Raw genomic sequence first — 25,579 nt, forward strand, 5'->3', positions numbered from 1 at the left:
TGGCCCCTGGGCAGTACTGTGTTTAAACTATGGCTGTTGGCACTGAGAATGGCTCTCTGATGAAAGCCCGCTGAAATAAACTTGCCTTGTCTTTTATATAAACATTATACTCAGGCACACACACACACACACACACACACACACACACACACACACACACACACACACACACACACACACACACACACACACACACACCTTGTTCATACAAACATTGTTTTTTAAGAGCGGAGGAGCACTGAGGATGTCATGTTCCAACTCTTTGCCATCAAACCTTTGGAACTTGAGAACCTAGAACCCTCTTTAGAGGACATTTAGAACTCTCTTTAGAGGACACATTTCAACCACTACCATGTCATAATGAACCTTTCAACCACTACCCTGTCATAATGAACCTTTCAACCACTACCATGTCATAATGAAGACGGTCAAGTTAGCACTCAGAGAAATGGCAGACCAGTGAAAGCTCACATATTTACACAACTTTCATTTGGTTTTAAAGGCTAAACCACAAGTACACCAACTCAGCAAACACCAACATTCATCAGCAAACACCAGCATTCTCCATCAAACGACACCATTCTACTGTTAGCAGTTAGCTAGTTATTTTGCTCTAGGAAAAACCCTGTTAATAAACTGATAAGAAGACATATTATATTGAAAACCTCGTCATCAGGTCCCAGACAGGAGGACTGTTTCGGTTTGTCTGGGCATACTGGAGAGATTGATGTGTTAAGAGATTCTCTCTAGACTTTTTAACAGGTTGTCTTTAGAGTTTTGTGCTAGTTACTGTAATTTGTATGCATGTGTGTGTATGTGTATAGAGATAGAGAGTTTTTGTGTGCGTGGATTTCATGCTAGGTGGGTGTGGGCAGCTGTGTGATTGGATGTGTGTATGATTTAGTCTGCTGTGTGATTGGATGTGTATGGTTTAGTCTGCTGTGTGATTGGATGTGTGTGGTTTAGTCTCCTGTGTTGTGCTTATTCTATACAACCGTTAACAAGCCAAGCAATATCTTGTTTTAACATACAAAGCAAACCATTAAAGCAGCATAATTTGTCTCAATATAATTTGTTTATTTCTGTGCTCTCCCTACCTCACTGTCTCCCTCCCTCTCTGTCTCATTTTCTGTCTTTTTCTTTTCTGGCCCTCATGCACAAATGTACACAAGCTTAATCTAACTAGTTAGATCTGTTTCCCCCATCATATGAAAGTACCCTGGTGTCTGGATAAGCGTCAGGGATGTGTCACTGTTTCTGGGAACAGCTGCTGTGACGAGCTGCTGGTGTGGAGCTCACGCTGCTTCATGCTTGCAGCAGCCATCACCACCAGCTCACACACCTCCTCCTCCTCACATCCAGCTGCACATCTTCAAGCTTTTCTGTTTGCCCTGTGTCCAATACGCCACGCACGTCAGAGTGAAATCACAAGTGTTAGAAAACCTTTAAGGAAAACAAAAATCACTAGAACCAGTTAGTAATCCAATGAGTAAAATTATTTTATCATCTGCATCTTTGACCTCTCGGTTCTGGGTTCTCATTGAAAAATGTGTCATGCATTTTCTAAGTTTAGACCCAGTACGTCTCTGACATCTAGAGACTTCCTGTGGTTGGCTGAGGTCAAAATGTTGGTCTCTTAAAAATGTTTGTCTTTTAAAATGTTCTCAGTGTTTGTTCTCCACTTGATAGAATTGTTTGACCTAAATATTCCTTAAAATGAAGAAGTATGTAAACACTGAAGAATGTCAGATGAATGAGATTCATAAATCTTGGTCCCTACTGAGCTGATAGCTTTTCTAGAAAGATGGCCAGAGAAGCCAAGTTTTAGTTCATCTGGATACAATCACAGAGAGGATGTTCTTGTACGACTGCAGGACCAGGACTAAGTGTCATGACTTCACTATCACAGCTGTCTCCCCCAGGTTTGTGTGTGGAGTGTGTGTAGGATGGAGGTGGGTTTAGCGAGACACGCCTAGTTAGACTCAGCTCATATAAGAACACAGATGCAGCTGTGACTGAAGCTTTATTCACCTACTGTAATATTCACAATAGTCTGCCACTGTTGACATGCGTTAGTCTCCATACAGTCTTTATACTTGGTACGTGAGCTGAATCTACTGACTGACCATATTGAATTGAATTGAATTGAATTGAATTGAATTGAATAACCTTTATTGATCCCACGGGTGGGAAATTCAGTTTCCTTCAACAAAGCAGTGTACAAAATAATAACAACAACAATAATCTCTGGAAGCACAATGTTGCACACACCTAAGTCTCTGAAGAGATGTTGAAGGTGACTCAGCAGAACCAGCTTTGTAGTAGTCTAACCAGAAGGAAACCAACCCACGTACAAGCGTTTCAGAATCAGACTGAGAAAAGCTCCGAGCTTGCCGACATCATACCAACGGTGGAATAGGATTTAGTTATGTTCACATCAGCTGAGTCCCAATTGACTGCTGGGTTACGTACATGTGTAGAAGGTAAAATCTGACCATCACCTACGTGACGATTAAAATAGCTAGATTTAACGATAGGTGACTGTTTACCAGGCATTAGAGAATATGAACATATAGATGAAAGCTCAAACCAAATTTCCTAATGATATGCCCTAAAGGCAACACATAATACTAAACAATAATGGACCAAGGATAGATCCTTGAGGTATGCCTTGGCAAACCTGCACTGGATGCAGTTTATTGCTACTTATAAAACAAGGTAGTGTCACAGAGTGCAATGGAGAGGAAGCTGAGAGAGAGCTGTGTGAACACATAACATTTAATATATATCACAATAAACAACGTGACACATGACATATTCACCATGATGCTTACAAACACAAATGCATACAAAGACCAACAACGGGCAATGACACGTGCAGGTTTATATACATACTAACGTGGGGAAAAACAAGAGACAGGTGAAACACACTAACTTAGGGAATGCTAACGAGGGGTGTGACACAATGACAAACACGTTGGAGACACAGGCACACAGTGGACTGTACCAAGAGAGGCCGGACAATGTGTGTGTGTGCGCAGTACCGTTCCAGTAGTACCCACCAAGGTAGAACCCATGTTATGACCAACAACACTCATCTATCCAGTACACATAGTTTGTGTAATGAAAATGAACATAAAAATGCTTGATTCCAGCAACTTTGTTTTATTGGTATTTATGACTCTTAATGTTTCTATTAATTATTGTACGTATACAGTATTATAATGTATAATAAAAATAAAGTGTAGACCAGTAGCATCACTGTGTTGTGGTTCCCTTTGTCTAAATACATTCTGTCTCCATTTTTGGAAAGTGTAAACATGCCATTAAAGGATCACATTTTTGCACAGTTACATGGAACAGAGTGTCTGATCCCAGATCAGCCCTCAAACAGTCTAGATAAACATAAGCCCTGGTTTTCAGGCAGGCCCATCTCCTGAGATCAGTCTTCCACTACAGCGGTCCCGCAGTTTTCCCAGCAGCTCCCGAATCGGCTCGGTGTACTGGCGGTTCGCCAGGCCCAGGATGACGGGTATGATGGCCATGCTACCGATGCCAACGCAGGACAGCACGATGTTGGAGGAGGAGCCCACAGTCCCCCCGCCATGAAACCGCACCACGGACATGTGGAGGGAGACGACGTAGGGCACCCAGCAGACGAGGAAGGTGAGGGAGACCACGGCGACGCACTTGGCGTAGCGCAGGTTGAGCCGTTGTTCACGTGCCTGGCCTCCGTCCTGGCCCACGGCACGTTGCAGCCTGCAGATGTCACGCAGCTGCTTGTGGGCAAGGCAGAGCACACGTGCCGTCATCGCCGCTATGGAAATAATGCCGGGGAGGAGCAGCCCGTACACCTCCACGTAGATGAAGGCCTTGGGGAACACCTGTCTGTAGGAGCAGAGTTCGCTCACCCCACACTTGCTCCTGGAGCAGTTCCCGGCCCTTCCCGCCTGGACGGGGTTAGTGCTGTTGTCCTGCGGGCCGGGCTCGGACCAGCTGTTCCAGCCAAACGCGGGCAGAGAGGCGTAGAGGAGCGGGGGCATCCAGACGGCCAGCAGGGCGGCGGGGAAGCAGCGGTGCACCCAGAAGCGGCTGTAGTGCAGCGGGCTGGCGATGCAGAGGTAGCGCTCGTAGTGCACCATGACCAGGTTGAAGAGGAAAGAGAGGAGCAGGAAGTTGGGGAAGATGTGCACGAGCATGCAGGCGTGGAACGGCAGCGGGCGGTCCAGGCCCATGCGGGGGACGAAGGGCAAGGCCACGCCCGTGCACACCGCCGCCACCAGCAGGCTCAAGAAGAAGTAGTTGGGCGTGGTGTGGAGCTGGCGGTTGCAGGCGATGCCCACGATGATGAGGAGGTTGGTCAGGATGATGGCTGATGACAGGGGCAGCGTGATTATCAGAATAAGCCTGTCCAGCTCCTGTGGCTGTGTCCAGCTCATGCTCGCCACCTGCAGGAGCTCTGCGTCACTGCACCTAGATCCACACTGGGGGATGCATGAGAAGGAGCTTTTAGACAATGTGGAGCTTCAGTCCTCGTTGTACCTAAACTTCTTAAACACCCAGTCAGGGCACCACTGCAGCACTATTACATGGGAGTTCCCTAATCAGCAAGACGAAGGCAAAAACATTTCAGTGAGAGCTGAGTCGTCAATATGATCAGTTAATAAAGTACTTTCACTAAAGTCAGAGAGTTTTTACAATGAGACCCCAGAGCGTACAGAGGCAGTGAGGAAACATCATAGAAGTTTATTCATCCTCAGCACATTTCTGTTTTAATCCTAGAGGAAAATAACTGAGAATGACTATGGACTATATGACTATATTTAAACAAAAGTTTAGTCTTCATTCTAAATGAAGTATCAGAAAATTATCAGCAATTAGCATATTTAAAGAAAAACAGTGTTGAAGTAAACATGAGGCATGAGTAAGAAATACGCGTGACTTTTTTAGGTCAGATGAATATAAAGGGATGTTATCAGCTGCATCACGGCTGGTTGCTCAGATACAGCCCTGATTCACCTGTCTAGTTACTCCAAATGCTACATGACTAATTGCACATCTAACACAGCATTGGGACGGGACTGTTATCAACACCTAATGAACAACCCTACCGCCACAAGCACCGATGTGTTTACGCGTGTGTTTGCATTGAACCTTCTCACAGTCCCATGATAGATGGCTAACAGCACCCATGAAGGTCAGAGCAAGGCAGAATTCTGGGAGATTTCATTCTGCGCTCTACACTTTCTTCAACACATTCACCAATTACAATGTGAAATACACAATCTTTCCTAATGCTCCTCAGAAAAGAAAAAAACAACAAAAAGTTCTAAAAAAAAACAAGCTGTTAGAGTATTTCATAAGAAACTCTGCTCTTATGAAATGTTACTTCTGGTTTTATTCCTGATGACTTTTCGGTGTGGTGTTAAATCAGCCTTAAATCAGCACACAGTAACTTCATCCTCACTGTGTACCTGCACCATGAGTCTCTTCAAGGCACTAATCACACATCATCTCTGGGCTGATGGTTTATTTAATTCATATATTATGCAAACACACACACACACACACACAAACACACACACACTTCTGGGTTCAATCTAGTAACTTACAAAAGTGCTTTATACTTGCAAAAGTTAACCTCTTGCTGCCCAGGGTGGTGAAGTGAGATGTGATTCTCTTTAGCAGATGCTTCCTTACTTTTTACTTTAAAGTAAGTTAACTTTTAAAGTAACTCTGCTTGATTTGAGTTCATCTTTTGGCAATCGCCATTCCTGGACATCCCCTGTGATATAAACACACATGAGTGTCACTGATATGCACTCTTGTAGAACACCAAGCTCGAATAAAAACGTCTATAGCACTTCATAAAACGGCTGGGGTAAAGGAAGCATTTAGTCTGAGGACGCATAAACTCAGTCTTAGATTTCAATAAAGCACTTACCTTGATAACACAATAAGGAAACACCCTTCAGAAAGATGGAGGTGCTGAGTTGTTACACGCCATCAATCCTTCCAAATCTCCCCGTTATTTACACATGTTAATACCGTTATCTTCCCGCAACCGCCGGATACTCGCGATTGAAAAACGAGAGCGCGTCACAGTTGTTTGAAAAGGCTACTTGGACCGTCCTATAATTTAGCAGAATGAATCTTAAAGACACAGTAAGCCTTTCGAGTCTGACTCGGAGGAAGGGAAAGTTCGAAGACCCCAGTTGTCGGAGGAAGGTTTCATTTATTGTACAGCTAAACGTATGTGTGGGCGTGAGACGTGTTTCATTCATGAGCATTTATGGAATAAATAAAAACACATTTATTTGACTTGATATCAGAGCAAGCATTTTTACATATTTTTTATATTTCATTTTGGAGAGAGTTAAGAAACTGCAGTAAACAACGTCTTGTGTTTTCCAGGTCATCCCCTGTCCCTGTGTCCCTAAGAGTCTGACTGATGTGGCCTGGTGAATGGGAAAGCTGTTTTAAAGGGCCAGAAGATCAGTGGCCTGTTTCCACAGCCTGGGCGAACACATCTATCACCTCATGTGTCAGGTCCGCATTGTCCTCCGCAGCAATGCTCTCATGGGAAACTGAGCATTTTACACACGAGCACACACACAGGAGGCCGTGCAAGCGTGCACACACTCACGCACGCACATCTTAGATCAAAAAATATCACATCATAACCACAGTACACGCACTAATTATTGCACAATGCAATTTACACAATATGTTGTGTAACACAGATACTGTCTTTCTAAAGAAGAAACATATTGGACTTGCAATTATAAGAGTCAGGATATAAGAGTTCGGTTATTAAGAGTTGTAAGGTTGTAATAGTTGGCTAAAGCTGTTCTGGAGTGTGTGAGGGGGATGAGCAGGACGTGTATGGTTTAGATGAGCATAAACTCAATAGCTCTGATTAACAAATAATTTATGTTATGAAGCTTAATTGAGCTCATGTAGCCCTAAATGGTTTGGATGTGTCAGAAGAGCTTCTCGTTTCTCTGTAACTCAGAACATCTTCTCGCCACTTCATGCAGATTCCTCCAGAAAGTAGAACAGAATGAAAACAGTTTTACAGTATAACTCATAGTTCCGGAGGCTTAATAATGTTGTACAGTTGTAAAAATGGCCAATATAAAAGTTAAAAAGGTTAAATGCCGTTTTATAAATAAACGGTTTCAAATGTTTATTTAAGGTGTACTGTGTTATTTGGACGGACACATTATCTAATATATGTCTATATCTATCTATAAAATGTAAATGTCTCACGCCATCTGTTGGACAGATTGTTTATAGCAAGATCAATCAGAACCCAGGGCGCCCGAGGCTCATCAGTCAGAATAATGGATGTCACAAGTTGCGTGTTGGGGAGGGGGTTAGGCTATCGGGGGTGGGAGACAGTTCCCTCCTAACACCAGCCCTGCCTTGGAGGCTAAGATTTTGTTTTAGATAGACCGTGAGTCAAACAAAGCTGATGGAACACAAAGAACATGTCCAGACAACAGGTGGTTTGTGAGGAATTTATAACATTGACGACCACAACAAGAGTATGGGGTACTCCCAAAGTTAGAGTGAGGTTTACAGACCTTTGACTACACGAGGGTTTGCATTTAATGTGTGTGTGTGTGTGTGTGTGTGTGTGTGTGTGAGAAAGAGAGAGAGAGAGAGAGAGAGAGAGAGAGAGAGAAAGAGAGAGGGGGGGGGGCACAGACCACTGTTGTAACTGGTAAACTTTTGAAGGTTGTTGTACTCATACACATGAAATGACGATATGAACCATTAACAGATAATAATAATAATAATAATAATCTTTATTTGTATAGCACCTTTCATACATACATGCAGCTCGAAGTGCTTTACAGTATAAATAAAAAGAAACATAAAAAGGAGATAAGACAAAAGGAAAATGTAAAGAAATTAAAGATAAAATATTAAAATAACAAAATGTAAAAAGCAAAGTAAACAATATAATAAAAGTAAACTAAATCAGGCCCGCAGTGATGTGATGGGGGGGATCTTTTTCCCCCAAAAGTGGAGTGGGGGGGGGTGGTTATGTCTTATATGTTTCCTCTATGCTGCGCCTATAGCGATCAATCGCCAGTGGTTGGCGCCAGAGCGAACTAGTAACTCAGTGGGTTTTCCATCCACCGAGTTTTTGCGCATTTTGAAAATGCGCATGAAAAAAGCTGGATGGAAAAAGACCAAAATTCGAAAAAAGCCCCAAATATCGCAAAAAGATGTTTACGCTAAGAGGAGGTGGAAAAGTTAGACTATCGCATCGCCAAAATTCGGAAAAACTGGATGGAAAAGGGTTTTTCACATAAACGATGACGTATCATGCCTCAAGTCAAGTGGTTCTGTACATGATCGCGATGTAAAGATGGCAAATGCATACAAAAACAGTTCTGGAGAGAGCAAAAAATTGAATTTAACTTCTCCATGTAAAGAAAAGAAAAAGAAAAAAATGTTTCACAACCTCAACGTGCAAAAATGCGTAACTGCCAGATGGACGTAAAACCACTATTGTTTGGCGTCCTCTCACGTGATCTAAAGTTTATTCGCATAACTGTAATGAATGGAAACAAGGCTTAATTCACATTTTTTTCTGCCGAAACTTGGAAATTGCGCATTATTTTTTCGAAAGGTTTGGATGGAAACCCGAATCATAGATGTAGATCGAAGATAAATAAACTAGATTTTTTTCAGCGTGAGAAATCGGATGTATGGCGTGAGAGCGTGCGAAAACGGTCAAATGCGCGTGTCTCACGCTCATTGCGTGAGAGTTGGCAACACTGTTATAAGTTTGTTGTGAGTTTGTTGTTGCTGTCCTTATTTGTTTGTCTGTATATTCACCGGAGATTAACAATTCATTCATTGAATAGCCTACCTATCTTGAGGGGCATGTGTGTACGGAGGGAGGGTGCGGGGGCGGGGGGGAGGGGGGGGGATCGAACGAACCCTTCGATCCCCCCTGGCTACGGGCCTGTAAATAAGATAATAATCGGGACCAAAAACCCATATGTAAAATTCCAAATCAATTAAACACGTCAAAAAGTGTCCTCAAAATTTAGATCCGCTCCGCATACCAACGTAGCAACAGTTCCCCCCGCCCCTATCGTATAACAGAGATCATCCTGTGGGCGGACACTGGCGGATATTTAACACTCAAAAAAGAAAAATCCTCGAATTTTTTACAAACTAACAATGAAACTGAAAATTCCCACTTACTGCGATTTTCGTTAGATCGTGCCGAGAACACCACCGGAGACTGGCGGTGACGTCACTCCCTGGATAGGTACTTTCCCTTTGCTCGTGGGGTTCCCACTTTGCCCAGCCCAGCCAGGGACCTCATCCCCCGGGGAGCGTCCTCGAAGATCAGTCACCGCCTTTCCGGGGTGCCTCTCGCCGACCCTTGTTCGTGACTCCAAATTGTCGTGGAAATTTTTTTTTTAATAAATGGATGAGGACTCAGACGTGGTTAAATGATTATTATAATCATTTTTCAAAAAAAAATATAAATATATAAAAATTAAATTACATTTTAAAATGTAATTTAAAATTAAAGATAAAAAGAAAACAAACAATAAAAAATTAAATAAAGTAACAAATTATAAAGTAATAGAATAAAGTAAATAAGATAAAGACTAACTAAAGGCAGATCTGAACAGGAATGTTTTGAGACTGTTCTTGAAACTATTCAGGGATGAAATGCCTCTGAGCTCTAAGATATCTATGTCGTTCTGGATAACAGCGTTTGCCAAGCATTGGTAAATTTAAAATGTAAGTGTGAAATTGAGAGTTTATCGAGTAAACTGCTTGATAGGTTTTTCATTGCAAATTAACACTAAGCCCACTTATATAAAGAATTTTTCAGAACAATTAGTATTTGCTGCATTGTTTTATAAATGCCCATTTTAAGATATTTTAAACGTTACAATTACCATAATAATGCACAGAAATGGCTCCACGACGCATTAACAAACATGATATTAGTTATCATCAATATGCAGATGACACTCAACTTTACATTTCTCTAGAACCTAAAGCCCTAAAATCAATTTGCTCACTGTTTGACTGCATAGATATACAGACATGGATGTCTGAAATTTGTTTGCAATTAAATAAAGAGAAGACAGATGTTCTTGTTCTTGTTCTTGGTTCTTGGAACCTGGCTGTCACCTTTGATAATGAGCTCAGCTTCAAATCACACATCACGACTACATGCAAGACAGCTTATTTTCACCTTCAAAACATCGCTAAGGTCCGAGATATGCTCTCTCGTGCTGACAGTGAAAAACTTGTTCATGCATTTATCACATCAAGGCTAGATTATTGTATCTCTGTTTTATCTGCTCTCCCAAAGAGCCCTATTTCCCACCTACAGCGAGTTCAGAACACTGCTACAAGGGTTCTGATCCGCAGGAGAAAGAGAGATCATATTACCACTCACTGCACTGGTTAACTGTCAGCTTTAGAATAGATTTTAAGGTTCTAGGGATGGTTTTTAATTGTTTTCATGGTCTTGCTCCTCTTTACCTCAGTGAAATGATGGTTAGATGTTCCAATTGTAAAAATGGCCAATATAAAAGTGAAAAAAGTAAAAGGTAATTTTATAAATAAACGGTTTCATGTGTTTATTTAAGATGTTCTGTGTTATCTGGACAGACACATAGGCTACTTACATACTGAGACATTTGTGAGTCAGCGTATAACAGCGGCTGAAAAATGCTGAGTTAAAATGTAAATGTCTCACGCCATCTGCTGGACAGATTGTTTATAGTAAGATCAATCAGAACTCAGGGCCCACGAGTGTGTTATATGGACTCATCAGTCAGAATAATGCATGTCACAAGTTGGGTGTTGGGGAGGGGGTTAGGCTATCGGGGGTGGGGGGTGGGGGGTGGGGGGGACAACAATTCCCTCCTAACACCAGCCCTGCCTTGGAGGCTAAGATTTTGTTTTAGATAGACCGTGAGTCAAACAAAGCTGATGGAACACAAAGAACATGTCCAGACAACAGGTGGTTTGTGAGGAATTTATAACATTGACAACCACAACAAGAGTATGGGGTACTCCCAAAGTTAGAGTGAGGTTTACAGACTTCTGACTACACGAGGGTTTGCATTTAATGTGTGTGTGTGTGTGTATGTGTGTGTGTGAGAGAGAGGGGGGGGGGGCACAGACCACTGTTGTAACTGGTAAACCTTTGAAAGTTGTTCATACAGATGAAATGACGATATGAACCATTAACAGATATCTAAGTTGTTCTGGATAACAGTGTTTGCCAAGCATTGTAAATGTAAAATGTAAGTGTGGTGGGTCTCATCAGCAACAACGATGAGACACACTACAGGAGCGAGGTGAGCTGCCTGGCCTCCAGGTGCAAACACAACAATCTCTCTCTGAACACCGACAAAACCAAGGAGATTGTTGTGGACTTCAGGAGAACTTGCACTCAGCACACTCCCCTGTTCACCAACGATACTGCGGTGGAGAGGGTGAGCAGCACCACGTTCCTGGGTGTGTGTGTTACAGAGGACCTCTCCTGGACCACCAACTCAGCATCATTAGCCAGGAAGGCTAATCAGTGGCTCTACTTTCTCCGTAAACTAAGAAGAGCCGGTCCCCCAACCCCCATCATGAACACCTTCTACAGCGGGGCCATCGAGAGCACCCTGACCAGCTGTCTCACCATGTGGTATGGGGCCTGCACAGCATCCTGCCACAGGTCCCTCCAGTGCATCGTGAGCACAGCTGAGAAGTTCGTTGGTACCTCTCTCCCCTCCCTTCTGGACTTATTCAGCTCCCACCTCACATGGAAGGCCCTCCGCCTGGCAGGAGATCCAACCCACCCACTACACAGTTTCTTCAGCCTGCTGCCATCAGGGAGGAGACTGTGGACTCTCAGGGCTAGAACCTCCAGACTGAAGGACAGCTACATACACCAGGCTGTGAGGATGCTGAATTCTCTCCCAGCTTTACCCCCTCTCCCCCTCCTAACCCCAGCACACACTCATACAGCATCCAGATCAACACAGTACTGAGATCAACACAGTACTGTGACTTAGTAACAGTACTTTACAAGAACTGTTATGCACTCACACATCTCATACTTGCACTACTGCTCACATTGCACTTTCTTACCCTCTTAATACCCCCTACCATTGTGTCCTAAAGAACTGCACTAAATCGTTCACTTACCAGCCATAAGCTATTATATTGCACTATTGTTCACACATGTTGTTACACTGGTACTGTTATTCCCTCTTAATCCCCCATCTCATCTTACCACTTCACTACCCTTGTATTGCACTATTGTCCCGTTTCGTGTCTCTTGTCACACATATGTCAACTCTGTAGCTACAGTTATTGTCTAACTCTCCTATTATTTATAATTTTATTTTTACTTAAGTGTACGTTTCGTGCACTGAAGTAAAAATACTGTGTTGTTTTTTGTGCTGAAACTTGGGAAGGAGAGTACGTAATTTCGATTTCGAAGATTTATCGAGTAACCTGCTTGATAGGTTTCTCATTGCAAATTAACACTGAGCCCACTTGTTATATAAAGAATTTTTCAGAACAATTAGTATTTTCTGCATTGTTTTATAAAAGCCCATTTTTAGATGTTTTAAACGTTACAATTACCATAATAATGCACAGAAATGGCTCCACGACGCATCTACACAGCGGAACCTCTACAGACGCGGAACCTTTGTTCGAGCCTCTTTCGTTTCGCGCTATTACTGTAACACACGTACCGGAAGTAAATTGTGAACCTGGGCAGGCTGCCGTCTTTACGCCGCTGGTGGAGGTCAGAGTCGTTTCTTTCTGGATCCAGAAAGGTATGAAGTGTTTATCAGATTGACCAAGCCCAAGTTAATCGACATAATGTTGCAGCTCAAAACGCGCAAAACGATTACACAGCTAGTGCTAAATGTGCCGTTATCCTGCACGTTTAAGGGTTGTGCTGGATTGGAGAAGGAGGGAGGGAGAAGGTTGTGTTTTGGTTATTGAAGATTGTGTTTTGGTTATTGAAGGTTGTGTTTTGGTTATTGAAGGTTGTGTTTTGGTTATTGAAGGTTGTGTTTTGGTTATTGAAGGTTGTGTTTTGGTTATTGAAGGTTGTGTTTTGGTTATTGAAGCTTATATTTTGATTACAGCTGCCCAGTTTGTATCTAGTTATCAATCCCATCTATGCCAGTTAGGACGATGGTGTGTTTTGTGTTGCATCCACAATGTTCCAATGCTGAAGACACACCAGACCCATATCAGATTAGTTTACCAGGGATGACTGAATTTGAGCGATGTACAAAGCTAGCTCTGCAGGTTAATTACCTTTGTTTGTTGCCCACCTCTATAACATGTAGGTAACATGTGCAGCTGGTGACTTTTATATAGCTGGTCCTGACAGAAGGTGTCTTTGTGAGCCAGCACGGTATTTGTCTAGTGGCATGAACCACAAAGTTGAACTCTCAGTGACATAAACCAAACAGTAACTGGATGTTGTATTTATATTGCATTTTTACTATCGTTTAAAACAGCCATGGGAGGGGATCACGGGCACAGTAAGCTGTCCATGCCAGATTATAAAACATGGAAGTGGGAAGGAACACCGCTGGAGCTGACCCAGCAGCGGCTGGCACGGAGGGGACTGAAGGACCCGTGGGCACGGTAAGGGTGTGAAGGGTGTTCTTCACCCGAGACCAGCACCACGGTGGGGTTAGCTGTATAGCTCTACAGAACCAGATATATTAGGACTCAAAATGTTGGGATGTTACTTGTTGCATGTTCTGTTTTTTTTGTATGTTTGTGTTGATTATATAAATTGATATAAATTGAAACATTCATTCCTATATTTTTAGCTGATATTTTTCAGCACTTTTTGTTCCTGCTTCTGTTGTGTAAACATATGAAAACTCAGTGTTCAGGATCCAGCTGTGCTGCTGACTAATTCAAGGACATGTGGACGTTTCATAAATTCCCAGCCTCTCCCCTCCAGTAGGGGGTGCCAGATAGTGTGTTTCCCATTTTGGTGTGGTGTGTTTTTTTCAGGAATGAAGCGTGGAGGTACACAGGTGGCTTCCGTGTTCCCATCAGCTTCCGGGAAGTGCTCTTCCGCGGGTTTAAAACAGGATTCATGGCGTTTGCAGTGGCCCTAGCTGTGGAGTACACATTCTTCCCCCCTAAGAAGTCAGAGCACTGATGTCAGCGAGGTCTGCAGAACCAGGACCACCTGCCACTTGTTTTGCGTTTGGCTACTGAGCCGTTTTATTTGACAGTCATTCTGTCATGTTGTCATATATGCTGTAAAATTATCAACACAGAATACATAATAAACATAATGTATGCTACTACTGAGTGAGATGGGTATTCAGGTGCCTGTGCAGTATGTACTATAGTGCCAGGGGGATAGGGACACTCGGGGTGGTCTGATAATGGATGGGTTACATTCGGGGGTGGTCTGATAATGGATGGGTTACATTCAGGGCTGGTCTGATAATGGATGGATTACATTCTGGGGTGGTCTGATAATGGATGAGTTACATTCAGGGCTGGTCTGATAATGGATGGATTACATTCTGGGGTGGTCTGATAATGGGAGGGTTACACTCTTGGATGGTCGGTCATCTGTCACTCTCACTTTTGCATCCTCTTGTCATGTAAATGTTTCTACATTTCAAAAGCAGACCTGTGAAGTACAGTCAGATCTGCAGATCGTCTCCCTCACTTTCCTCATCCATGTCATGGTTTAATCTCCTCCTCCAACATCGTGCTGTTTATACAACCCCTGGCAAAAATTATGGAATCACCACTTTCTGAGGATGTTCCTTCAGTTGTTTAATTTTGTATAAAAAAAGCAGATCACAGACTTGACAAAAAACTAAAGGCATTTCAAATGGCAACTTTCTGGCTTTAAGAAACACTAAAAGAAATCAAGAAAAATAATTGTGGTAGCCAGTAACAGTTAGATTTTTAGAACAAGCACAGGGAATAAGTTATGGAATCACTCAATTCTGAGGAAAAATTATGGAATCACCCTTAACACCTGCATCAGATGAAAGCTGCTTGTTGGTATGCAGGTAAAAAGGAGTGATCACACCTTGGAGAGCTGTTGCAACAAGTAGACTGACATGAATCATGGCTTCAACACCAGGGATGTCAATTGATACAAAGGAGAGGATTATCAAACTCCTTAAAGAGGGTAAATCATCACGCAGTGTTGCACAAGATGTTGGTTGTTCACAGTCAACTGTGTCTAAAACCTGGACCAAGTACAAACCACATGGGAAGGTGGTTAAGGGCAAGCATACAGGTGGAGCAAGGAAGACATCAAAGCGTCAAGACAGAAAACTTAAAGCAATATGCCTTGAAAACAGAAAATGTACAACGAAACAAATGAGGAACAAATGGGAGGAAACTGGAGTCAACGTCTGTGACCTAACTGAAACCACCGAAAGGAAGTGGGATTTACATACAGAAAAGCTAAAAGAAAGCCAGCACTAACACCTAAACAGAAAAGAACATGGTTACAATGAGCTAAGGAAAGGCAGTCGTGGACTGTGGTTGACTGGATGAAAGTCATATTCAGTGATGAGTCAAGAATCTGCATTGGGCAAGGTGATGATGCTGGAACTTTTGTTTGGTGCTGTTGCAATGAGATGACTGAAGAAAACATGCAAATTTTCACAGTCATTGATGCTATGGGGCTGCATGTCAGGTAAAGGCACTGGGGAGATGGCTGTCATTACATCTTCAATAAATGCACAGGTTTACATTGACATTTGACACTTTTGAAAATGAAAAAAAATGAAATGTGCCATATTTTGTCAATTGTGATTTTTACACCCCAATCGAAATTTGTCCTCCGCTTTTAACCCATCTGTGCAGTCAGAACACACACACACACACTAGTGATTACTAGGGGCTGTGGATCACACGTGCCCAGAGCGGTGGGCAGCCCTAGCCCGGCGCCTGGGGAGCAGTTGGGGTTAGGTGCTTTGCTCAAGGGCACCTCAGTCATGGCCTGTCTGGGAATCGAACCCACGACCCTCCGGTCACAAGTCCAGTTCCCTAACCGCCAGGCCATGACTGCCCTTATTTTCTTATCCCATCTAGGATGTTTAGTGGGATGATGAAATAATCTGTGAAACATTCCTTGAAGAAAGACACATAAGATCAATGTCATGGCTTGCAAACAGTCCGGGTCTCAATCCAATTGAAAATCTGTGGTGGAAGTTAAAGAAAATGGTCCATGACAAGAGTCCAACCTGAAAAGCTGATCTGGCAACAGCAATCGGAGAAAGCTGGAGCCAGATTGATGAAGAGTACTGTTTGTCACTCATTAAGTCAATGGCTCTGTTCGAAATAGCATACTACTGGCGTACTGATCGAGCCCCAAATCAGTATGCCGTATGCAGTATGTGACCAAAATGAAATTTTCCAGTACGCGAAACATACCCGGATGACCTACTACTTCCGCAAAATATTCCAGTACGCGAACAGAGCTATCTTAGTGGTGTACTGCATCCCATCATGCAATGCTACGTTCACGTGACCCCGTAGTACGCTTTGCTTTTGTCGCATACTGGAAACTGTACTGCATTTACTACGAGGACCAGTATGCAGTATTCAGTATATACTGAGTCCAGTATGCAGTATCCAGTAGTAGGCTATTTCGAACAGAGCTCATGTCTCTGCAAGCAGTTATAAAAGCCAGAGGTGGTGCAACAAAGTACTAGTGATGTGTTGGCGTGTTATTGTTTCATGACTCCATAATTATTTCCTCAGAATTGATTGATTTCATAATTTGTTCCGTGTGCTTGTTCTAGAAATCTTAACTGTTACTGGCTACCACAATTATTTTTCTTGCTTTCTTTTAGTGTTTCTTAAAGCCAGAAAGTTGCCGTTTGAAATGCTTTTAGTTTTGTCATGTCTGTGATCTGCTTTTTTTCTACAAAATTAAACAACTGAAGGAACATCCTCAGAGACTCCTGATTCCATTATTTTGCCAGGGGTTGTTTAAGAAAATTCACGGGGTTCTAAACTGAGTGGAGATCAGTTATTTTTCTTTGAAATTGAAAGAAGTTTGTGTATGTGTGTGTATATACAGTACAGACACTACAGGCCAAAAGTTTGGAAACACCTTCTCATTCAATGCGCTTTCTTTATTTCCCTGACAATTTATTTTGTAGATTCACTGAAGGCATCAAATGAATACATATGTGGAGTTATGTAGGCTACTTAACAAAAAAAGGTGAAATAACTGAAAGCATGTTTCTTCAAAATAGGCACCCTTTACTGCATTGCACACTCTTGGAATTCTCTCAGTGAGTTTCAAGAGGTAGTCACCTGAAATGGTTTTCAGGTTTGCCTTATCAAGGTTCATTAGTGGAAGCTTATTGAGAAATTGCCAAGAGTGGGTGGCTATTTTGATGAAACTAGAATATAAAACATGTTTTCAGTTTTTTTACTTTTTTTTGGTTAAGTACATAACTCCACATGTGTTCATTCATAGTTTTGATGCCTTCAGTGAGAATCTACAATGTAAATTGTCATGGAAATAAAGAAAGCTCATTGAATGAGAAGGTATATCCAAACTTTTGGCTTGTACTAATAGGAGCCCTGTATAGGTACCAAATCGGAAGTGTGGCGTGTGAAGACGGTAAAATGCGTGTGTCACACGCTCAATGCGTGAGACTTGAGAACACTGCTATATATAGCCTACTCTCACACACTGGTTCCTCCTAATAAATCAGAAGCACTGTGCTTGCACAGCTGATGAAGGACCTCTGTCCTAAACATCCTGTTTCTCTGGAAGTATTATGTACTTTCTACATTTTTTATCTCTACGTATCTTACTCAAGTACACTGCATTTACTTACCTCGAATCTACTTCAGATTCGCTCACTTATTTACTTAGTACAAGAGGACGGTAATAAATACTTACAAAATACTTATTACCCTGTGCCAAGGAACTATGTTCCTTAGTACTTTCCTTTGTACTAAGGAAACAAGACTAGTAGTGTGGAACAGGGAAACCATTAAACTTTGACGTCACTCGGAAAGTTTCCTTGTTCCGCTTTCCATCTACGTCTGTTGAACGGATTGAATGGGTTTACAGCAGTCGAGTGAGCACTATCGTTGGTTTGAAATTACACACGGTAAGAGTTTCTCAGAAACGCTTTACAGCCTTTACATTATGATACGTTCAAATGTATTGAAAACGTAACCAAAAAAAATGATTGCTTTCCATATGTATCATATGTTCGTAATCTCAGCAGGACAGAGTACTTATGAGTAGTAATAGAAGTTTGTCTTACTCGTGTTGAGGTAGAGCCTGTCTTTTATTAGGACGCATATCTGTATTATTATTATTATTATTATTAATTTGTATTTGGTTTGTAGTCCGTTCAGGTTAGGGGAGAATGTCACTGTCCAGGCAGCACGCACACACCATCACTCAGATAGTGGAGCAGTTGAGCGCGGAGGAGCGCAGGAGGATGTTCTACCTGTGTGGGGAGCTCGACGTTGAGCGCTGCGCCTCCGACCCCAGGGTGATGCTCCAGTCTCTGCTGTGCCAAGCGGGCTGGGACTACGTGATTCTCATGGAGCTGATATTGAGGATGAGACGCTATGATTTACTGAAGGGGGTGCTTGGTACCAGCAAAGCTGAGGTCGAGCGGCTTCTGAGAAACCGCCACGCTCTGCCAGAATACAGGTACACGAGCCAAGCTGCGTGGTACTCGCGCGGTGTCTTTGTAATGAAGGTGTTATAGATGTTTTGGGCATTCTTCATATATGAATGTCGTAGTATTTTGGGTTTTCGTTTGAGTGTCATGATCGGATTTTGTGTGTATGTTTTTAAGGGTACTGATGGCTGAGTTGAGTGAAGAAGTCGGGTCGGAGGATTTAGAGTCTTTGGCGTTCTTGCTGAGGGGCACCTTGCCAAAGGAAAAACTGGAGAAGTTTGAGGTAAAAGCGAATGTGAACTTTGTGTCCAAAAATATGTGGCTGACATAGGTGACTGTAGAATTACACCCTTATTTAGTCTGACAGCTTACCCCTATGAGGGCTTTTCTGGTAAATGGGCCAGGCATTGTTTTGAAAATATCAGAAAATTCCCCTCTTGTAATGGTGGTTATATTTAACCTTTTTTATATGTTAACCAGCAGAGCATTTTTTATTCTAGAAATTTGTTCAGTCGAAAGCTGCCTGAATTTACAGAAAAATTCCATAACATCTTAAAATTAAGCAAAATTGTCTTATCTATATATGCACCAAACTGAACAAGTAGCCATTTCTGTAGAGATGTCATCCTCCCTGTGTGCTGCACACAGTGATGCCAGAATTCTTTTGATCTGCAGTGTTTCCTGGATGTTGTGGTTGAACTGGAGAAGCTGGATCACATCTCTAGCACCAGGACAGATGTGATCGAGGAGTATCTGCGAGCCATCCATCGCATTGACCTGGCCAAGAGACTCAGCCAGTACCAGAACAGAGGTGTGGGGAGACCCCATTCACACCAGGGGAGACCCCGACCTCACCAGGGGAGACCCCGATCTCACCAGGGGAGGGCTGATCACGTCAGAGGAGGTCTGATCACGTCAGGGGAGAACTGATCACGTCAGGGGAGAACTGATCACACCAGGGAAGAACTGATCACATTAGAGGAGGATTGATCACGTCAGGGGAGAACTGATCTTGTCAGGGGAGAACTGATTACACCAGAGGAGGACTGATCATGTCAGGGGAGGACTGGTCACGTCAGGGGAGGGCTGATCACCTCATGATGATTTAGAACATCATGTGATAAGTCAGAATTAGTTATGCTTAGTTTCCACCGAGCGCTTGTGGTTTCTGTTCACCCTTTCAATTCCACATGTCTCTTTTGCACCAAGGGCGAGTGTTAGGGTAACCCTAACACTGTTGTTTTCACATAAAACAATTTGGGCCTGGGTGTATATGTATAAAATAGTAATAGAATAATGTAATATATGTATATGTATGTATGTCTGTACAACAATCAGCTTAAACACTTGTTTTTATTATAGTCAAAACACCAGCGGTAGAAAGACCATTGAAGTGCAAAGTTGACTTGCCTCCCCCTGAAGCTGCATCAGTGAGTAACACCTTTAAACTATATTAATTAAACCAATTATACTCAATATAAATTAAATGACCTATATAGAACTCTGGAAGGAGAACGAGGTCAGAATAACGTTCCTCTTCTTCCCCAACAGCCACTTATGTCACTTCCACTGAATTTCTGCAATGCAAAATACAAACACTGTGGTGAGTTTTCAAAGACGTTTTTATTAGTGCAACTAATACAGGAACTACAGCACATGATGTTGTTTCTTGTAAGATATTTCAGGAGCTGTACCGTGTCTGTATGTAGTACAGTTTAGATTAATATTTTGAATGAGCTTTTAACTGTAATTTATTTTTCACTCCTGCAACACAGCCAGTACTTCAGTAGCACAGAACACTTCATCCATCAAATACTATGAGGTAAAGCACACTGTATAACGCAAAAAAAAAAAAAAAAAAGTTTACAGTTGTTGAAATTGAGCACAAATAGTAAATCTATGAACTGCAGAGAGAAGACACTCTGACTGCTAATACCCTTAATCCCTGTTCTCAATCTGCTCCTGCCCCCAGACGCAGGATTATGTGTATAAGATCCAGAGGCGTCCCCGAGGAGTGTGTGTGATCATAGACTGCGTGGGTCATGAAGGAGGTGAGCAAATATCAAAATGGCACTCAGAACTCAAAAATACAGTGGTAGACACCCAACATTTCCAGTTTAAGACAACTGGGCACTTATTACATTTCCTTCCTTAGTCCTCAACGGCCCTCAAATGTTGCGCTTAAATATGTCAGCTAATGTTAAAAAAAAGAAAGACTGATATTAAATGTAGAGTTTTTAACAAGGCATGGACTTCTAAATGTGTATTTATTGAAGTCAACAGTAAAGCTACATGGTACGGGCATCTGGAGATTGATTGGCTGCAAACACAGCAAGGATGTTTTTACAGAGCTGCACTCATCCAGAGATGCAGCAGTCAGGACCAGATTTGTAATATCCCACAAAACTGCAAGACATTCTCTTATGGAGAGTTATCAAAGAATGACTTTATACTTGGAGCTGTGGTGATACAGCCCGGTTCTGATCTATATATGTGGAGCTGTGGTGATCCAGCCCAGTTACTGATCTATATACATGAAGCTGTGGTGATACAGCCCAGTTACTGATCTATACATGTGGAGCTGTGGTGATACAGCCCAGTTACTGATCTATACATGTGGATCTGTGGTGATACAGCCCAGTTACTGATCTATACATGTGGAGCTGTGGTGATACAGCCCAGTTACTGATCTATACATGTGGAGCCGTGGTGATACAGCCCAGTTACTGATCTATACATGTGGATCTGTGGTGATACAGCCCAGTTACTGATCTATATACATGAAGCTGTGATGACACTCTAAACAATGACCACCATGTCTGTCCCTACAGGTCATCTGAAGGAAGTGTTTGAGAACCTTCATTTCCAAGTGAGCCTGCACAGTCTGTTGAGTGCTGGGGACGTCTTTTCTGTCCTGCAGCAGATCTCCGTTCAGAGGGACCACCATGACGCGGACGCCTTCGTCTGCTGCGTGGTCAGTCGCACCAGCTGCTCCACCAGCCTGCTGGGCACGGACCCCCGCGGCGTGGGCCTGAACCTGGATGTTCTCCGGCGTCTCTTCAACCCAGACTCTTGCCCAGGTCTGGCGGGCAAGCCCAAACTCTTCTTCATACAGGGCTATGATGTCTCTGAGCCCCAGTGGTCTGGAGGCTGTGCTAGACACAGGGCATACAGCGGCACAGAGCTTCAGACAGACGGCGGAGAGCTCCAGACAGACAGCTCCCATCCCACGGCACGCGGGCTGGAGGTAGCGGCTGACGCCGATGTTTTCTGGAGCCACTGCTGGACCACGGAGCGGGAACTGGAGAAAGATGACCATCGATCGGTCTACTTACAGTCACTGACAGACGCCCTCCAGGACGGACAGAGAAGGTAGTCCTCATGAGCAACAACTGCATAATATTACTGCTAATAAATCTATTTTGTAAACAAAAAATGTGAAGAAAACGTGAAGAAATGTGTGTTCATTGTGACATGAAATTCTTTATTGATCTTTTGTTGCTTAATATCCACACATTTGCTCTTTTTTGCCTCATTCTGTCATTATTTCTAATAATAAGAATGTGATTATCTGTTTTGATTTTGTGCAGGAGGATTCATTTGGTGGATTCACACATGGTAGTGAATCGAACGGTATATGACCACAACCACAGGCATCCAAGATCGTCGTATCACTTCAATCTGAGACATACACTACGAAAAAACCTCTACCTGTAATGAACTTCACCACTGTAAATTATTCTCCCTATGTTTTGTATGTTATAGAAAGTCAGGGATTCAGAATGAATCGCAGAGCCATCTTAATTGCATCAATTAATATTTGAATTGCAATAATGGTTGTAATAAATATAATAATAATCTTTATTTGTATAGCACCTTTCATACATACATGCAGCTCAAAGTGCTTTACAGAATAGAATAAATTGAAAAAAGAAACATTAAAAGAAAGCAAAGATGAGACAAAAAGAAAATGTTAAAAGAAATTAAAGATGAAAAGGAAACATAATAAAATAATGTAATAAAGTGACAAATTATAAAATAATAATGTAATAAAGTAAATATTGAAATAACACAAAATGTAACTAAATAAAATAATGTAATAAAGTAAATAGATAATAATAAGCTGGAAAACTATTAAAATAATTAGAACAGAGTTAGAGTTTCTTAACTAAAATCTAAACAGCAAGGTTTTGAGACTCTTCTTGATGCCGTGCAGGGATGAAATGCCTGATATTTATATTATAGAAAGAGATAAATAAAGTTGCTATCAGAAATGTCTCAAAGCCATCAAAAAATAATTTTTGATATGGTGGACTTACTTGTAGAGCAGTTACATTGTGTCCACGTGAGGGCGCTGGTGGACTTCTAACATTTTAAATTCATTGATAAATCCAGACCTGTAAGTCTGACCTTCCTAAAAATAGTGAGCGTGCTTAAAATAGTAACTTAACTGTGACAGGTTATAGGTTTTTAACGTAAAAGGATTCCAAGGTTACCATATGATGCGTCAACAGTGTTGTTTAAACAAAAAAGGTGGGTTTATAAGGTGGGTTATTTGTTTTAAATAAGTGGGTGGGTTATTTGTTTGTTTTTTGTTCGTAGAAACGACTCTGATTGAAGTCTGTCCAAAGTTTTTGTACCGTATGTCAAAATGTACTTTCTTGCCTCAATGCAGGCTACACATACAGTGTGATCCTATTCCTCGAAAGCTGTTTCATAGATCACGGGACCATCGCATTGTTTAGAGTTCGTAAAGAGGACAATAAATCTATAAAACCTCATTCACTCTATAAGTACTGCCAATAGATTTGGCGATGCGTGCGTCTTCCACGTCTGCGTCGCACCGAAGGAGCTGAATGGTCTTCACTGTAATGTCAAGTATGTAGGTGAACCTGAAACGAGTCACGCGCTGCCGCCGCGAGCGCGCCGCGTTCCGGGCGAAGCTGTGGGAGCCACTGCTGCAGAGGCAATGGCGGCGAGGTGAGGACTTAGACGACTTCACCTCTGTTCTTTCTCCCCCACCGGACCCGAGACTGAATCTCATGCGGAGAATAACGACCCATCCGTGGTCGTTGAGAGAGGACCTTTGCGTTTGTGCGTGTACGTCAGGTGGCCAGAGCGCTCAGGCTGCTGCAGCGAACCACAGCGCGTGCAAACGCCCCGCGGACTCCTCACATCTGCATGCGATAAAGCGCCACCAGCACCCGCCTCTCGCCTGCCGGACCGGGATCCTCGCCTTATTCGGTGGCCAGCCTGCATCTGCGGCCGTCTGAACGATCTGGAGAAACATGGCTGAGCGAAATTCTAGCGGGTTGCTGATGATGATGTTGGAGCCCAGTCCGGCTATTGCGATGACCCTCCCGGCGGAGGTGCGGGAGAAGCTGGCGGAGCTCGAACTGGAGCTGTCCGAGGGTGAGTTGGAGTCGTTATTCCTCGCGATTGCCTACCAGCTAGCAGTGTTGGCTAGCCAAGTGTCTGCGTTTCTCATTCCGACCGCCTGCTGACATATGGTCAGTATCTGGACATCTCCAGCTTCAAGGCCAGATCCCGTGTTGTGCACCGGTGGTTGTGCAGGGAGCGGTGGCATGCATGCATCCTGGATCTGTGTTGTGGTTTGACATTAACGCAGATATAATCTGCACGGTGCTTTTCCCGGGTCGTCGGTGAACGTTTTCAGTTGAACCCCTGCGTCTTTAGTGCGTCTTCACGTTTGAAGGTGTGTTCATACCTGCCGGGTTCGTCATGACCTGCGCGTGCTGGAGGTGTTGGGGCAGATTTAAATGGACAAACGTTACGGTGTCCTGCAGGTAGCCAGATCATATCTACCACAGTCCAGCGCGCTCAACAGAACCTCCCGGAGATCCGTTAACGTGAGGCGGGGAGCGGGGCGCGAGGGGCGGAGGTGTGTCGCGAGGAGCGTCTGCCAAGGGCGTTCTGGCCGCCTACCGTAACCAGAATAATGAGTGTGTTTGACATGCAATACTGGAGTCTGGAGGTTTCGGTGGCTTTGCTGAGCGTCAGTTAGGGATGGAGATCAAACGAGCACGAGGAGAGTCTGACCTTATGTAATTTTAGGTGTTATATTACGTTTCTTTGGCCAAAAATAGAACTTCCTTTCTTTTTTGAGGATAGGAGATGGATTTGTAGGAAAGGCATGAGTAGGTGTGGCTATGTAAATACCTGAACCAGCAAAACTGCACTGGGATTTGCATGAGCTCATCTGTTGCCCCTGGGCCATTTATGCAGCAGCAGATGTGGTAGTGTTGTGATCTGATTCTGCCCTTCTGAGCAACACTTGGGTGGTATGTTCATGGTGCTGTGGTGTGGTCAGAATGTGTAGGGCTTGGGCAGAAATGGTTTGAGTTTGGGTTGGTTTGGGTTGGTTTGGGTTAGTTGCTGGTTGAGAATGTGACATTTTTATTACCTCACACTGAAGTTGTAGTTTGTGCTCTGCATTTGCATCCAAGCAGTCATCATTCCTGCAGCACGATTCAATTGTACCCTGTTATCTGTGGGCCTGTGGATGTGCTTCAGCTGTGCTTCGGCTGGGTTGGGGCTGTGTTGCAGCTGTGCTGCGGCTGTGTTTTGGACTGTGCTGTACCTGTGCAGATGGATCTTGAGTGCTGCATAGTGCAGGTCTTGAACACAGCATTTGCATTCACGCCGTACTGGTGTGTCATCACTGACCATATCATAATTTCACGGCGTACTGGTGCGTGTCGTCACTGACCGCATCATAACTTCACGCCGTACTGAAATGAAATGAAATGAAATGTGCCATATTTTGTCAATTGTGATTTTTACACCCCAATCGAAATTTGTCCTCCGCTTTTAACCCATCTGTGCAGTCAGAACACACACACACACTAGTGATTACTAGGGGCTGT

General features: G+C 43.0%; 4 protein-coding genes across 16 annotated transcripts in view; 3 read left to right on the forward strand and 1 right to left on the reverse strand.

Moving 5' to 3' along the window:
• Positions 1-2,179: 2,179 nt before the first annotated feature.
• Positions 2,180-6,170, reverse strand: gpbar1 (G protein-coupled bile acid receptor 1). 2 transcript variants are annotated; one of them, XM_077002198.1, is made up of 3 exons: positions 5,945-6,170; positions 5,613-5,785; positions 2,180-4,484 (listed from the first exon to the last, which is right to left on the reverse strand). In XM_077002198.1, exon 3 carries the CDS (start codon positions 4,437-4,439, stop codon positions 3,420-3,422), a length of 1,020 nt encoding a protein of 339 aa, XP_076858313.1. In that variant the 5' UTR covers positions 4,440-4,484; positions 5,613-5,785; positions 5,945-6,170; the 3' UTR covers positions 2,180-3,419. The 2 variants fall into 2 exon arrangements, with proteins under 2 accessions (XP_076858313.1, XP_076858312.1); XM_077002197.1 differs by lacking the exon at positions 5,613-5,785.
• Positions 6,171-12,697: 6,527 nt separating this feature from the next.
• ndufb3 (NADH:ubiquinone oxidoreductase subunit B3) lies at positions 12,698-14,354 on the forward strand. Its single transcript, XM_077002200.1, has 3 exons — positions 12,698-12,845; positions 13,545-13,674; positions 14,056-14,354. The coding sequence occupies exons 2-3, from the start codon at positions 13,547-13,549 to the stop codon at positions 14,204-14,206; spliced, it is 279 nt and encodes a 92-aa protein (XP_076858315.1). The 5' UTR covers positions 12,698-12,845; positions 13,545-13,546; the 3' UTR covers positions 14,207-14,354.
• Positions 14,355-17,970: 3,616 nt separating this feature from the next.
• Positions 17,971-22,552, forward strand: LOC143512192 (CASP8 and FADD-like apoptosis regulator). The gene is made up of 10 exons (XM_077002218.1): positions 17,971-18,164; positions 18,409-18,721; positions 18,870-18,975; positions 19,368-19,503; positions 20,055-20,122; positions 20,244-20,295; positions 20,468-20,514; positions 20,665-20,743; positions 21,524-22,064; positions 22,283-22,552. Exons 2-10 carry the CDS (start codon positions 18,429-18,431, stop codon positions 22,407-22,409), a joined length of 1,449 nt encoding a protein of 482 aa, XP_076858333.1. The 5' UTR covers positions 17,971-18,164; positions 18,409-18,428; the 3' UTR covers positions 22,410-22,552.
• A 1,035-nt stretch (positions 22,553-23,587) lies between these two features.
• dip2a (disco-interacting protein 2 homolog A) overlaps positions 23,588-25,579 on the forward strand; it is a 92,242-nt gene continuing 90,250 nt past the window's right edge. For all 12 annotated transcript variants that reach the window (XM_077002202.1, XM_077002205.1, XM_077002203.1 and 9 more), the window contains exon 1: positions 23,588-24,104. In XM_077002202.1, the coding sequence (XP_076858317.1) occupies positions 23,981-24,104 (124 nt within the window). In that variant the 5' untranslated portion in view covers positions 23,588-23,980. The remainder of the gene's footprint in view (positions 24,105-25,579) is intronic.

This window comes from Brachyhypopomus gauderio, chromosome 4, assembly GCF_052324685.1.
Source record: "Brachyhypopomus gauderio isolate BG-103 chromosome 4, BGAUD_0.2, whole genome shotgun sequence".
Lineage (NCBI taxonomy): Eukaryota > Metazoa > Chordata > Actinopteri > Gymnotiformes > Hypopomidae > Brachyhypopomus > Brachyhypopomus gauderio.